The sequence below is a fragment of the Lichenostomus cassidix genome, chromosome 1, assembly GCF_008360975.1.
Source record: "Lichenostomus cassidix isolate B80296 chromosome 1, HeHo_3.0, whole genome shotgun sequence".
Lineage (NCBI taxonomy): Eukaryota > Metazoa > Chordata > Aves > Passeriformes > Meliphagidae > Lichenostomus > Lichenostomus cassidix.
In genome coordinates, this window is record NC_139479.1 from 85,351,177 (window position 1) to 85,366,494 (window position 15,318).

The 15,318-nt window shown below is 42.0% G+C and overlaps 1 protein-coding gene across 2 annotated transcripts; it reads left to right on the plus strand.

Moving 5' to 3' along the window:
• The first annotated feature begins 271 nt into the window (after nucleotides 1-271).
• LRRC32 (leucine rich repeat containing 32) lies at nucleotides 272-13,743 on the plus strand. Of its 2 annotated transcripts, none has more exons than XM_085066963.1 (3): nucleotides 272-783; nucleotides 4,145-4,235; nucleotides 8,718-13,743. In XM_085066963.1, the coding sequence occupies exons 2-3, from the start codon at nucleotides 4,149-4,151 to the stop codon at nucleotides 10,656-10,658; spliced, it is 2,028 nt and encodes a 675-aa protein (XP_084923089.1). In that variant the 5' UTR covers nucleotides 272-783; nucleotides 4,145-4,148; the 3' UTR covers nucleotides 10,659-13,743. The 2 variants fall into 2 exon arrangements, with proteins under 2 accessions (XP_084923089.1, XP_084923096.1); XM_085066970.1 differs by lacking the exon at nucleotides 272-783 and adding an exon at nucleotides 3,790-3,993.
• Nucleotides 13,744-15,318: the final 1,575 nt, after the last annotated feature.

Below are 15,318 nucleotides of genomic sequence, written 5' to 3' on the forward strand. Positions count from 1 at the left end.
ACTGCCTTTTCTAGAAGGCATTTACATTGTTTCCCATTCAAGCATTAAATTAAATTTGTCCTTTCCCCCAAGGGTGCATTTGGTCACCCCACTGCTGTGCTATAGAGACACACCTGAGCTGCTGGGAAACCAAATGTGATGTGTTCTCCCTACTGCAAAGCTTCCCTCCCATATACCCTTTCCTTATGCATCCCACCCTCCATGGACTTGGAGTTTAGGGTTTGCAGCTAGCTCAGTGCCCCTGCTTTACTCCATCCCCTGGGAATCTGCAAGCTGACAGCTGTGGGACAGGCACGGATGACTTCAGAGACAAGCACGTGTCTGCAAAGCCTGCAGAGGGGATCTTTTTGTGGAATTTACAGCCTGTTTCATGTGTCAATACGAGAATAGTGTAATTACCAGCTGAGAAACTGTAGGAAATAAGCCAAGACTGAATGAATGAAATGGAAAATAAAGAGGAGTGCAGAGGACACACACATTTTAAAACAATTACGGAGGTATGTATTCGCATGCTCGTGGGAGCCTGGGAATATATAAGAGATCGTGACTGCAAAGGAATGAACTCAAGGACCAGTCTATGGGGAGTATTTTTTTTTTCCTGTGACTTCAAACTTCTCTCGGAGCTCACAGAGTTTTAGTCAGCTGGCATGCAATAGAGGTACGACTTCCCTAAGGAAACTCTTCCTCGACTTGCCCTGGAAAAGCTGCCGGGAGAGACTGTGAGACAGAAGGCTGCAAGCAGAGGTGAAACCTGCTCCTCCTTCTCCTCCAGCCACAGAGCAGGTACGTGGAGATGCATGCAAACCTGGCAGCATGCTGGAAAGTTGAGCTTTTGACTGCAGGAGAGATGGGGACTCCTGTGACTTAGAGCTGCAGCCCTTAAAAGTAACACAGATGAGGAAGGTACTGTGTAAATAAAATATATCATGTTTATGGATAGGCTGAGGAAGTGGCTAAACACAGGGTGTAGATGGCTCTATCCACACAGCTGTATATTTAATCCATGAGGGACTTGCACTGCAGCGAGTCAGATCCCTTAATCTGTTAAGGAGGAACGGATTAGTTTATAACAATACAGCTGTCATACGCCGGGTTTGTTATTATTCCCTGTGTTTACAGCAGTGAAAGGTGGGGTCATGTCTGGGTGTTTTTTCTCTCTTTACAGGACTTTATTCTGTTTGTGGAATTGCTGCATTGTAGTGCTCAGAACTGGGAGTGCTGCAGAGATCAGCCTTGTACACTGATTAAATGCCACTCAGCCAGCCCCCCACACTGAATCTTAACACAGCCCTGGGCAAATCACAGAGCCCTCGGGTAAAAAACCGGCAGAAGCCTCTTTGGCTCCTCTGCTCTTCTTCCTAGCAGCACTGACATTGAGCTCTCCCTGTTGGAGCACGAGGTGTGAGATGGCAGCGTTGTTTTGCTACTCTTAACATCCTGACAGCTTGAATGTCACCTTGGGTGAACAATGACTTATTCAGAGGCTTTTGCTGCATCTGGGCTGTTACCACGGGAATTAACACTTAGACAGTATTTGGAACCGATGAAGTTTTAGAAAATCCTGATTTTATAAAAAAGTCGCAGATGAGTTTATAAAGCTGTTGTATTTTGATAAAAGTAATTTTGATGAAAGTGCAGATGTTTCCCCTAAATAGAATGAAAAGTTAGGTTTTCCACAACAGTATAAATTTGGGGTTTTGGCATTTTTTCTTTTTTTACTCAGATGCAATCATTTCAACTTCAAAATAACTTATTACTCTAAAATGCTAAAATCCTTTACTTTTCAATAACAGAAATTCACAATTCATCTCTTTTTAAAGCACATGCTTACATTTCAGTGATTGTATCAGTGCTTAACCTTTTATTATTATAATGATGGATGGGTTCAAGGGTGGGGTATCAGTATCATGCAATCAGATCTATCAGAAATAATTATCCTCACCTCCTTTTGTCTCCTGTTGGATCACATAAATTGAATATATCTCTTCCCAGATACTGACTCCACCATCAACTAAAACAAATTGCTGAATTAAAAGCCTATTTTTCTCCCTTTTTCCTGCACTAAGATAATATGAGAAATTAATATGTTTTTGTTCCTGAGTTTGAGTTTCCCCAGGAAGTTTGTTTTCCAGGGAGATAGTTTGTTTTCATGGTCAGAGAGTTTAATCTGCAACTGTCACTTTCTGCTGATACAAGTGTTTTCATTTTCCCATCTCCTACTGTCCCTTCACCCAGCCCCTCACTCAGCAAGAGTTCAGGCTAGTGTATTTCATGCAATTGTCATTTATTTTCTTTTTCTTTCCTGGAGAGAGGAGTAGGGGGAAAAAGGTGAATAAAATGGGGAATCTAGCTAAACTCTGTGTATCCAATGAATTGAAAATGTTGTTTTTTTCTTGGGGAACTGCTGTTGGCTAAACACCTGATACAGGTGCAAGTGGAGAGAGGACAGATAGAGAAACAAGGAAGGCAACAGCTTCAAAGACAGGAGAAAAGCCATGTTGGAGTTACAGGGGATGTTGGAGTCCTTAGTTTGCTATGCAGACTTGACTTGGCTGTGATTTTAATGAAGAAAAGTCCTGAGCAGCAGAATCAGTGCATGCCCTTCCCTCCTGCTTTGGCATTTGTTTCTGTCCAGGCTCTTCTTCACAGTTCACCTGGCACAACTGTTTGGTCACTTGGTAAAACAGCTTGAGGAGCTGAGCTGGCTTTTAAAAAAGCACAACCAACAAAATCTCTGCTATTTTTATCCCTGCAAACCCAAACTTCCCAAGGTGCTCTGATCATCCATGAGCAGAAAATTTGAAGCTGCAGTCATCCTGGTCACTTGCTGCTCTTTATTGCAGGAATGATATTAGTACTCCATCTCTAAATTAAATCAAAATATCCTATTTAATTTATTGTTTTTTTTCTCTTGGAGGCCTCAAATATTTGAGGTTTTCCTTGCGAAAGTGTCTATGCATTGCAAGTGCTATTGCACAGTGCTGACCAGGCAAACTCTAAGCACAGAACATCCAAAAGGAATTTAAACTTCTGGACACCACAGTGGTCCCCAGCTTCAACATGAGTTCCCTGCTCACCCCAAGGGGGTTGCAGATAGAGTTCTTGACTCCAGGAAGAATGCCAAAATCAGCACTGCAGCCAGCTCCAACCAGGGGAAGCTCAAGACACAATGTGCTTGAGGGAACATGATCAAAAGTCTGATGAGAACTCAGCCAAGGGGAACCTGTCCAGGCTTCTGATAATCTCACTGACAGAGTGTCCTCTTGAGAACTTAGCATGGATTCTTCTGTCCATTGCACCTAACCATGCCCTCCCCTGCTGTCTTTTCATAGCATTTTCATGGCTAGAGCAGAAATGTGGTCTGGAGGAAGGTGTCCCAGTCCATGGCAGAGGAGTTGGAGCTAGAGATCTTTAAGGTCCCTTCCAACCCAAACCATTCTATGATTCCAGGATTTATGCCTCTCATTTCAGGGTGTGTTGTAAAGCAAATAAGGTGCAAAGAGCTCTTTGGCATATTATTTCAACCGTGGGAAAAGTGCATTGCGAGAGTTAATGCTTGTGGTTCTGGGAGAAAGCAACGGGGAAATCTGTGTAAAAGTGGATTTTCCAGCAGCAGTACTTAATTAGCAAAAGGAAGTGAGGAAACCAGCAATTAGACAGCTGCTTCAGCCCTAGAGGGCAGCACAAAATAATAAATAAAAAACAGAACTCACAAACAATGTGAAATCATCTTCTGCATGACAGAATCATGTCCGTCAGGGTGGTGTTCTGTTGTGGCTAATATCCTCAGCCTAACTCACTGGATCTAAACAGAAACCATTTCCATTTGAGGGCTCTTTTTACGTGATGCCAGACACACAGCCCAGCACGAGCATCTGGTCTTCATTGGGTGGCCTGGATATCATCTAGGCAGCAGCTGAAACCACAGAAACCCATTAAATGCCTTGAATCTTCCTTTTCCCACCGGGCTCAAAGGAACGCAAAGCTACACGGGTAGGTCATAAGTGTAGTAGGGTCAGAGATGGATTAATTTATTGCACTGTTGTGTCCATCTCCATATTAGAGGATGATCTGGTGCCAGCTTTTTGGTGTGTTGACCTCTGTGTTCCATTTGAAATCTGACCGTAATTGCTTTTACCTGCAGAACCATGAAACTGAACATCATCTTCTTGCTGGCAGTGGTGAACACAGGAACCTTGAACTATCATCCTACAGAGGGGACATCCTGTGAAATGGTAAGGCAGGATCCCTACTCAGACCCCTTAGGATCCCCTTGTTACAAACAGCTACAGTCTCTGAAATGGGAAATCCCCCAGGACCTGGGAATTCTGTGGTGGCAGAGGTGGGATTTGCAGGGTTAGGGGATGGGTAGCAGGCAGTTCTCAGGCTATGTCCTTTTTGTAGTGACAGCACATAAAAGGGGTGGAGGAGGGGTGAGGTGGGAAGAAGGGTCATTATCTCATTTTTTTCCTAAGTGGGAGCTGGTTAAGAGAAATCTGACCTGATTTCCCTATGACCATAGAGGGGTTCTGGGACTGAGACAGAAAAAAGACTTAGCCCTAAAATCAACTCCTTTATATCAGGCCTAAGTTCTTTGTGCTTTAAATAAAGAATCTTCTGTGAAATAGAATCATACCAGCCCTTTTGTAATAGCAGGGAGACTGACCTCCTCTGCCCTGACACAACATTGCTGCCAGGGAAGTTGTACCTGACTTCTACTGGAGGGAAAAAAAGTGACAAAGCCTCTTGCTCTGGTGTAAAATCTGCTCCTTGTATTTTTGCAAGCACCTGGTACAATATTATAAATGTTATTCACAGCTGAACTTTCTTCCTTCCCTATCAAAGTGCTTCTGACTGTAACAGGCTTTTAAAAGTACTTTTTCCCTGGGTATTGAAGCTGTACAGCACAAATCCTCAAGAATTTCCAAAATAGGAAAAAAAATATTTGCTAGCTGTACACAACTCCCTTATGGGACTCATTCCATTCCTGCCCACCCTGCTGTGTTGTTGCACTTCCTGAATTCCAAACAAATTAAAACCTAGTTTATATAGAGGGATCTTGGGAAGGTGACTGAGTAGCTCAGTTCATTGGCTGGAGAGGGAAGACTGATGCAGCTTGGATGCCATGTACCTCAGTCACATGAAGGCTGGGCAAGACACACAGTAATCCAAGCAGATTTGTCCCATCCCATTTTTTTTTGATGGGTCACAGACCAGGCTGACTGCTGAGAGGTAAACACATGCTTTTTTCCACCACTCCACTCTAAACTGCTTTCATCAAGCCAATGACCCAAGGCTCTAAGCAGTTAACTGAGATAAATTTAGCTCTGACAGAAAACTGCAGTCAAGGGCTGGGATGCTCATCTCGGATAAACGAACAGCTCAGCATTGCTGATGTCAAGGCTGATCATCTTCCTGCACTGGATGTTCGCTCCAACGAAAGGTGTGTGTAAATTCAAGCACTGTTTAAAGAAAAAAGGAGATACTGGATTAGCTGCTGTGTCCACTGAAGTCCTGCATTACTATTTTTCATCACAGCCTCACAGTTTCACACAGTACTTTCCCTGCGGTGACATCTTTAGAACAGTAAAGGCTCAGAAATTAATACTTTCCTCCCAAGTCTCCTGGAAGAGGCATGAGTCAGAAACTTGTGCTCATCTCTGACTCACCACTGGTGCTCCTGTCCTTGAACTAGAGTATTTGCAAGACAGCAGAGCACAGTTTAAATGTCAGGAGGTTCTTCCTAACTCATGTTGCCTTCCAAGGACAGGCAAGGCTTCAAGTAGATCATGTTCTACCTCTCAGAGAAAGATGTTTCTGCTCATTCGTGTTACCTGCCAAAGGATAAACTTTGAAATAATTACAGAAGGGAAGGGATTTGGGGAATTCTGTCTTACCTTGCACTGAGGTGGTGCAAGAGCATGTGCATAACTGGTTACCACAGGTCAGCTGGTGTGGGACATCTGTGCAAACTGCTGAGATTTGGTTGTGTAGCTGAGACTCCACCTGGGCAGCTTTTCTAAGAATGGCCATGAACACCATGCAAGTGCAGGTCAGTGCCAAGTGGCTCCAGCCCAAATTCTTCGGTTCAAATGTTCATGAGTTGACAAAGGAGAACATGAGTGGAGGCTTGGATCTAGCTGCTTTTTTGGTAGGGCTCCTACAAACATGGGTGGCAACTTCCTCCCAGTGCTGAGCAGTGAAGAACTGAAATCAGAATCCAAATAATGCTCAGCTTTTGAGCTGTTGGATCTTTTTTTTGCCAGCACATGGATGGAACCAGACACTGAAGGGACCAAGTGCTCCTAACCCTGCAGTACTTTTTGACAATGGACTTGAAATAAACTGATGGCAGCACTGGCAAAAAAGATGAAGTCAGAACATGCAAGTAGCAAAAACCTCTTTTCCAGGCTCAGGCTGCCAACCCACTGGGCTAAGATGTGGGAAGAGGGGAGTTACACCAAACAGATGCTGGCTCCATCCCACTGAGATGTGCTTCGTCTATGCTTCCTACTGCTGATGAAGGTGAAATTCACACTGTTTGATGCTCAGGGGAGAAAAGATGGTGCAGAAGATAAGAAATATGGTGAGGATCAAAAAGTCAGTGAAAAGGAAAGAAAGTTTAAAAAGAAAAATGGGAGGGAAATATTATAGGAATAAATGGAAGACTGAGAGATTTTATCTGTCCATTTTATCCCTGGGAGGGCCCCGTGGAGGCAAATTAAAGGCCAAATTAAGGGCCAAATTCTGCAAGATACATGGTGATCTGAGGCTGACCTCTCAGCCACTGACTTCAGTGAAAACTGGCTGGCTGGAGTTGACAGGAGTTGGATCAGGACTTTGCTAAGATGATTCCTCCCAAACAGAACAGAGAGGGCCCAACACTTGGTGAGATCTGGCTCAAAGTGTGTGAAGAAACTTGGCATCTGCCTTAGGCTGCAAAGCACCTGCTGCTTTTTCACTCTGGATTTTTTTATCCTTCTGGCTTCTCCTTCTTCCACAAACCAAATAAGAAAAGGCTTCCTTCTCATGCTTTGGAGCTAAGCCCAACCGTAGGCATATTTTAGCTCAAAATGAGCAATTCTGTGATGGCTTTGCAGGAAAGAAATAATGTCAGGGAGAAGCCAGAAAATTTCCTTCTTTCTCCCTAATATTTTTAGCTGGGGGAGATTTCAGTCAGTTGGAGGGGAGCAAAAAAGGGGTTCAGGTTTTAGTAGTCAATTTACTTGGGATCTTTGAGAAAGATGTTCTACAGGAAGGACTGTGGAGCAGTCTGACTATATCTAAAGTTTGGATGAGCACTTATAATTCTCTGACACATTTTTGTGTGGTCTCCAAAATTTGGATGATGCAAAAGAGATTCACAAAAACTGCCTAGTGCCACGCTTCCCCAAAACAGGCCTGCCACTTCATTCACCTTAAAGTTCACATGAAACAGATGAGTTTTAATATTTTTTCACTTTTAATGTTTCTTTCATAATATCTGAAAAGCTTTGTGTCATGGAACGTGTATTCTGCTTCTCCACAAAAATTAAGAATCAACAGATTTTTTCTTTATTTCTTTCCTTTCTGATCTTCCTACAAATACTATATGGTCCAGACAGCCAAATACATTAATGACAAGAGATTTCCTCCACTAAATTAAATGTTGCCTAAGCCTTTCACATTCCACATCCTCACATTGCTGTATGTTCTCCTTATTAACAAAACATAGCTTGATATTTATTCAAGGATGCTCATGTTCCTGTTTCCAATCTTCCTTATGAACACACACTCCAAATTTTGGTGTGGACACAGACTCAATCCTAGCTGCAATTAAACAGACTTGCATCTGGAAGATGGATTTGATTTTTGACATCTGGGTTTTTTTTCTCTATCTGCTGCTGAGAATTGGCCTGAAAAAGTATGACCCTCAATACACCTCACAGCTTTTTTCTCTCTCAAGAGCTGGCTTTACAGAATTTGTCTTTTCCATGTTGTGTCACATGTGTTTTGTTGGAGCAGTTTCACAAGGCACTCTCCCCATGCAAGAAGAAGGGAACTGTTGCCCTAGGAAAAGGTAAAACATGGATGGTAAAAGCAGGAAGAGTTTGGAGATTTGCATCAGAAATGTTTCAGTTCTTGAATGACCCATTTTGGATAAAGGTACTTTACTAAACTCAGCCATGGCTAAAGGAAGACGTGATCAAATAACTGAAGGTGTGACTTTGAGGTTTTGTGATAAAGGATCCTTACATGTTTTTCCACCTCCTTGCTTTGGGACCCACACTGCCAACAGAGTGCAGCTTTTTCAAGTACTGCTTACTGTTGCAAGCAGACTTTGAAAAACCTAATACAGAGATCAAAGAGAGAAAATTAAACATCAGAAGAAAAATTAAGAGATGGTGCTTGATTGCAATGGAAAAAGGGCAAAACCCCTCCACTCTGGATTATTAAAAAGGTACAAAAAGGAGAACATTTAGTAGTTATCGCATCCTGATAAAACTCTACTGTTGTAAGTCAGAGATGTCTTAAAAATGAGAAGGATGCTGTTAGCTGCAGAGAAGTGTTAGGATGGTTGGTCTTGCTGTCTGAGTGCTCCAAGAAAGTGGTGTGATCACGGTTTCAGAAGGAGGTTCTGTCTGGATGCTGAATGTTATTTTCCTCATATATATGTATCATGCAAAAATTATTTTCACTTGTCATGTGACAACCCCTTTTCTCTCTTTTTCTGGCAGGCAAACTCACAGGCATTTTGCCACAACAAAGGCCTCCATCAAATCCCTCATGATCTCTATCTGAATACAAACAAAATAGATCTGTCTGGAAATCTGATTCAAAGCATCCATGAAATGCCATTATCATTTTACAGTTCCCTCCAATGTCTGGATTTAAGCTCCAACCAGATAAGCTTCATCATGCCTGGAGTGTTTGCACACATGACGAATTTGCTGGAAATAAATTTAGCCAATAATAACCTATATGAGCTTGCTCAGAATGGGACAGAGGGGATTGGACTTTTACCCAAGGTGGAAATAATGGACTTGTCCCACAACAATCTCTACAATGGGATGGCTGAGTATTTCATTAAGCAAGCTCCAACCCTGAGGTACCTTTCCTTGGCAGACAACAGTATTGTAATGATATCGCACAAGATGTTTCAGGGATCTCCCAACCTTGTGGAGATAGATCTTCAGAGAAATATCATCATGGAAATAGAAGAAGGTGCTTTTGAGACTCTGATGAACCTTTCCAAACTCAGCCTCTCCACAAATTCAATTACTTGCATCTCTGATTTCAACCTCAGGCAGTTGGAGATACTTGACCTTAGCAGGAATAGCATTGAGACATTCCGCATCACAAAGACAGATGATGAATATAGCTTAAGATGTCTGGATCTTAGTGAAAACAAATTGCTTCATTTCCCCATCTTCCCTCAGGTAAATAAGCTGGTAACTCTGAATTTATCAAATAATTTAATCCAGCTCACTGCTGAATCCCCTTATAATAAAATGGACTACATGGATAATGAATGGCTAGATGCTTCTTTTCCTCTTGTTGATCAAAAGCAAAACAGAAATGTAAGTTCTCTTTATTTATCCCAGCTTGTATATTTAGACTTAAGTTATAATGAAATCAAATCCATTCCAGATAAGTTCTTTGAGTCAATGTCGTCCCTTCACACCCTTAATCTCAGCAAAAACTGTCTTCAGGCATTTGCAGTAAATTATGAGAGTTCACTGATGTCCCTAACTGTCCTTGACTTGAGCTACAATGCTTTGCAGAACCTTCTCCTCGATGCTGGGGCTTTGCCAAATTTGAAGGAGTTTCATATTCAAAACAATTATCTTCAGACCCTGCAATTTGACACCTTCTCAAGTCTTTCTAGCCTCAGACTCCTTGACCTACAGAGCAATAATATCAGCCTTTGCAGCATATACTCAGGATTAGCTAAGCAAAGACTTGCTGGAGAGGAAAGTGGTTGTGTATCATTTATCAATTCTCCTACTCTCCAGTACTTGTACCTAGCTGACAACATGCTGAACATCCTACCAGCACACACCTTTTACAACACTCCTCTGGTTGTCTTGGATCTCTCCATGAACCCTGGACTGAAAATTGAACTTAAAGCACTATCAGGACTGGAAAAGTCTCTGGAATACTTGCATTTACATGGTAATAGCCTGATAGATTTAAATATTGACTTGCCTTGTTTCAGGCACCTTAAACATTTAAACCTCTCTGAAAATCAGCTGAACTGGCTGCCCAAGTGGGGTAATGACTCTCCTCTGGAAGTTCTAGACCTACGGAACAATAGGTTCAGCACATTACAGAGCAGCAATATCTTAGCATTAGAAAATTCACTTAAAAACTTGTATCTCTCGGGGAACCCACTGAACTGCTGTGGAAACATCTGGCTTTCATCAATGGTCCGGAACAAAAATGTCCAGATCCCCAACGTGGAGCACTTAACGTGCCAGTACATTCAGAACTTCGGGTATCGGGAAGAAATGCACGTCGAGAACATTAGACCAGAGGACTGTGAAAAAGAGGATCTGAAGAAAATCAACATCCTTATTATATTAACATTTGTATTGGTTTTATCTGTGATCATCATTGGCGTGGGTTCATTTTTTTGCTTCCGCAGGCAAAACTTCAGCCATCACTTTAAAGCATAGGAACATAAAATGCCTTGAAAACTGAAGGAATAAGGTGCTACACTGGCACTGTGTAGAAATGAAGGATAAAATTCTCATCTTTGATCTTTAACTGTGGATTTTAAGATGGTTTTGAAGTGCCCCTGAACTGCACCACTGTAGTGGTCTGGGTTGCAGGGACTGGAAGGAAAATTTGCTGTGTTTTGCACTTGCTTCAGTCACAAGCAGATCTGCTTTAAAGATTTTACAGTGTTAGAAGAGGCCACTGTAAAGTGCTGCTGTTGTTTTGAGGGATGTGTAATTGAAACCAGCTCGAAAGAAAAAGGCCTCTAAGGTCTCGAGACCTGAGACTTTCCTCTAAGCCCAGACGATGACATCAGCCAGTTAGGAAATCCCTTCTCAAAGTTACCTCCACAAGATGTTTCCGTTTGGTCTGAGCTTCGCTTTCCCCTAGCTGGTTAGCTCCTAACCCTTCTTAAACTGAAATCATACAAAGATATGCCAGAGTGGGTCAAAACACCATCTTCACTCTGTGAAGCTGGTCGCAAATTCCCCTCGAGTTCCAAAACAATGTGAATTTAGCTAAAAACCAACCAACTAACCAACCACACGGAAATTACTGTTTGTGTCTATTTTGCTCCTGGCTATCATTTAGAAAATCCACAGCTGACCATGGGAGCCAAAGACCGTGGTGGTAGGAACCTCTTTGGATACCTTCTTTTATTTGTTAGGATGTTGCTTCAGTCACTGGGGCAAGACATGAGCGGCAGAGGAGGTCAATTAGTCCTGGCACTTAGTCCCCAAGAGGGATATAAAAGAAATATCAAGCATGAAACAACTGCTGATGTTACCCAGATCTGCTCAGAAGGTCACAGGTCCACAGTGCAAATAAAAGAGGAGAAATTTGCCTCTCAGGTGCAATACATATTTAACTAGGTATAATGTGAAGAAATCAATCACTGGGGTGAATACTTTTTAAAAGAAAAATTTTGGAGAATGAATTTCAACCAGCTAGTATTGGACTGAAATGCTTACATTTCTAAGGAAAACTGGGGGAAATTCATGGTATACAGTTGCATTTCAATGCAAAAGAGTAATATATCTATTTTTAAAGGTCATGGAAGGTTAGACTGCAAAAAGATACCATTGTGAAAAGATACACAGGGAACCTAGTCCTGTGCCATTACTCAGAAGAGATGTTCATTGTGTCTCCCTAGAAAGATATCATGGTCTAGAGGATGGGCTGTAAGAAAGGTTATGTAGATCCTCATTCTGTGATGGGTTTAACATGGCTAACATGGTACACTGCTAAAAGTTGACACTGACATACATTTTGTTCTGTACCTTGACAGAAAATTCACCCTTTTGAAGTGAAGAAAGCTCACCAACAGTGGGAGCCTGACCTGCTAACTGGGTGCCATGGCTTCAAAAAGAACTATTTCAGGTGTTCTCTTAATGCCAGGAACTGTACATTAGGTCCTATAAGAGAAATAGAGGTCAATCCAAACCTGTCCAGGTAAATAACTCAGAGTCAAATTGCTGCTTCATTTCTTCAAACTGGTGAATGCAATAATTAACACACTGCAAAAAGGTGTATAATTCTATTTTTAAAGCAGCTATGCAAAAACCTGGTTGATTTCACTGTGGAACTTTGTACAATAAAAACATCTTTGAATTTTGTAAAAAGCATAGGATTGTGAATATATTAAAGCATCAGTTTGAAGTGATGAAAAGAAAAGCCTTCCTAATTTTCTTGTGGTGTTCAGACCCCACCTTAGGCCTTTACCTTCTGGTCCTGAAGCAGGGACAACTGCACCATATCTTAAAGTGCAAACAATGGAGACCAAGGAGATCTACGGAAGATCTAGGCAAAAAATATTGGAACAGGTTTTCCAGAGAACTTGTGGATACCCCATCCCTGGAAATGTTCAAGGCCAAGTTGGATGGTGCTTTGAGCAACCTGATCTAGTGGAAAGTGTCCTTGCCCATGGCAAGGTGGCTGGAACTAGATGGTCTTGAAGTCCTTTCCAACCCAAGCTGTGTGATTCTGTGATTCTACAAATTTGCACGAACCATCAGCAACAATGGGGCCTGATCTAATGTCTGCAAAAGCTTATGCCTGAGCACATCATTGGCTCAAACCTTTAGTAGGGAAAATTTTGCACAAGCAGCAATCCAGGGAAGTCCAATGTTGAAACTGATGAGCTTTTCCTTCGGTGTGAAGGCAAGATGAGCTATGTACCCAGACATGGTCTGATTTGCCACACACTGGCTTTTGTGTCAAGAATGGCAATCTCATTCTGAGAGCCAGTATTAGCTTGACTAGCATGACTGGAATTAGTTAAGCACCTGATGACAGAGTCAAACTAGTTTAATTAATAGTTTTCACACCGTGTTTGGTTGGTTCTCCCAAGAGGAGGTGCTTGTTATTACTAAACATCTGGTATTAATTAGATTTCCATTGACTTCCCTAGGAGCAGAAACAGTTTTCTCAAGAATCAGCCTCAGGAGTAAAATGCAGGATGGCTCGTTTAGATTTTTCTGTTAGCAGCATAATCAACCAAGAAGTGACATGACCCTGCTGCAGCCAATTCTATTATTCTGGATGGGATGAGGAGCAAGAGGAAAAGAATGCATGAATAAAATATCAGAGGGGAAAACCAGGGAGAAATGAGCCCTGTATGATATTATTCATCAAAACAGGGGTATGTAGTTGACAGCCCAAATTCTTGCCTCTCCAGCCTGTTACGGTGCCTGCAAGAAGCCCAAACACCAAAGTACCTGATCCTGCATCAAACGTGGCACTTACTCACACATTACACATCTTCCCACCAGTCAGCTCCATTTTCCTAATAGGTTGGTGTCATGGTTTAATGAAGAAGAAAATTAATCCTATCCCAGCTGACATGAGGATAGTAGGCATGATAACAGGCTGTTTTGACTAGAATTTTGCAAACAAGAGTTTATGCCCTCATTCACTGTTGTTTTTTTTTTATTAAGTCCTTGCAACAGATTTTGTTGATGCAAAAAAAACTTATATTGCTAAGCCAAGGAATATTGTCCTGGGATTCTGCAATATGTTATAAAGTGTTTAGGATTTATGGAACCAATGCAATGTTTTGGGGTTTTTTTACTTGCTTCATGCAACAAGGGCCTTCCTCTCTGCAGGTATTTTCATGGTACAGGACAATAGAAACATAGAATCACAGAATGATAAGGGACCTTAAAGATCATCTAGTCCAACCCTATCATCTAGTTCCAACCCTCCTGCCATGGACAGGGACACCTTCCACCAGACCAGATTGCTCAAAGCCCCAACCAGCCTGGTCTTGAACACTTACTGGGATGGGGCAACCTGTTCCAGTGTTTCACCACCCCCTGAGTAAAGAATTTCTTCGTAACATCTAATCTAAACATGCCTGGAATCAGGTAGATATAAGTACTGGAAACATAAGAAACACTAGAAAGAGCAGAAACAGAAAGAGACCCTAAAGCATCAGCAAGTCATGGCTCATGTTAGCCATCCATGGAAAATCAAGTCTCAGTTTCCAGAAGCATTGGCTTTTTTTCCTGCAAAGCCAAGACAGTACCCTAACAAAGTACCAGAGCCTCTGACTACAGACTCCCCTGCAGGAACTCTACTCAGCCCTAGTAGGTTAGTATACAACACAGCAAGTGCCTCCTAATATTTTGGGAGCCCAAAGCATTTGCTTTCCTATTCCTGCCTAATCCCCACGTCATCCAGTATCCTCTTATTTTTCTGGGGAGAAAAAAACCAAAAGAACAACGTGGATCCCCTGTATCTCCATGAGAAAGAAAACCAAGCAAGGTACCCTCTGGCCCTAAACAATTACCTATTTTGTATTTTAATTTACTTTCCATAAACAATTGCCTATTTTGTTTGTGCACACATGTGCAAAGGCACAGATGCACACAGCCTCATTGAAGAAATACATCACTTCAGGGTTAGCTTTTTTTAACTTAAATTAGAGTAGCCTGTGCTAACTGATCATCTGTAAAAACAAACAGATTGTGGTGCTGCTGCCTGTGGATTCCTATTTCATTTCTGTCCATGTGAAGCATTTTGATCAAGATTTTCAAAAGTGATCACTGATTCATTTCAGATGCCTAAATTTGCAGCCTGCATCTTGCCAACTCTGAAACAAGTCTCATTTTCCAGAAAACTGGGTCCATTTCCTTTCAAAACCAAGGCTCTATGGTGTGTCTTATACAAGCCCCAGAAAAGAAATTAGGTTGTCCAGATGTATATATAAATTATTTCACTTAGAGCTTTCTAATGATAGTTTCTGTTCTGCCAGAGTTGTTTGGAGCATCTGAAGAGATGAAAAACAGCAAAGCTACAATAAACACCTCCTCTCCCTTTAGAAGGACCATGTTAGCCCAAGTTAACTATCCCCCCACTCTCACGCCCATCCTCAGCTAATGTTGTGGAAAAATTTGAGTGAAAAAAGGAGCAGCTTTTTAAATGGGCTTTTGAAACAGGACAAGAAGGAAGAGTTTTAACTAAAAGGGGGGAGATTTGGATTAGACATGTGGAAGAAATTCCTTACTATGAGGGGGCTGAGGCACTGGCACGGGTTGCCAAGAAGCTGTGGATGCTCCATCCATGCAATTCAGGTTGGACAGGACTTGGAGCAATCTGACCCAGTGGGTGGCATCC

Bases quoted from the DNA above. Each gene is read 5' to 3' on its own strand.
- LRRC32 (XM_085066963.1), top strand. From the start codon at position 4,149: ATGAAACTGAACATCATCTTCTTGCTGGCAGTGGTGAACACAGGAACC. The intron at 4,236-8,717 runs GTAAGGCAGGAT...TTTTTCTGGCAG, and splicing joins AGGGGACATCCTGTGAAATG to GCAAACTCACAGGCATTTTG.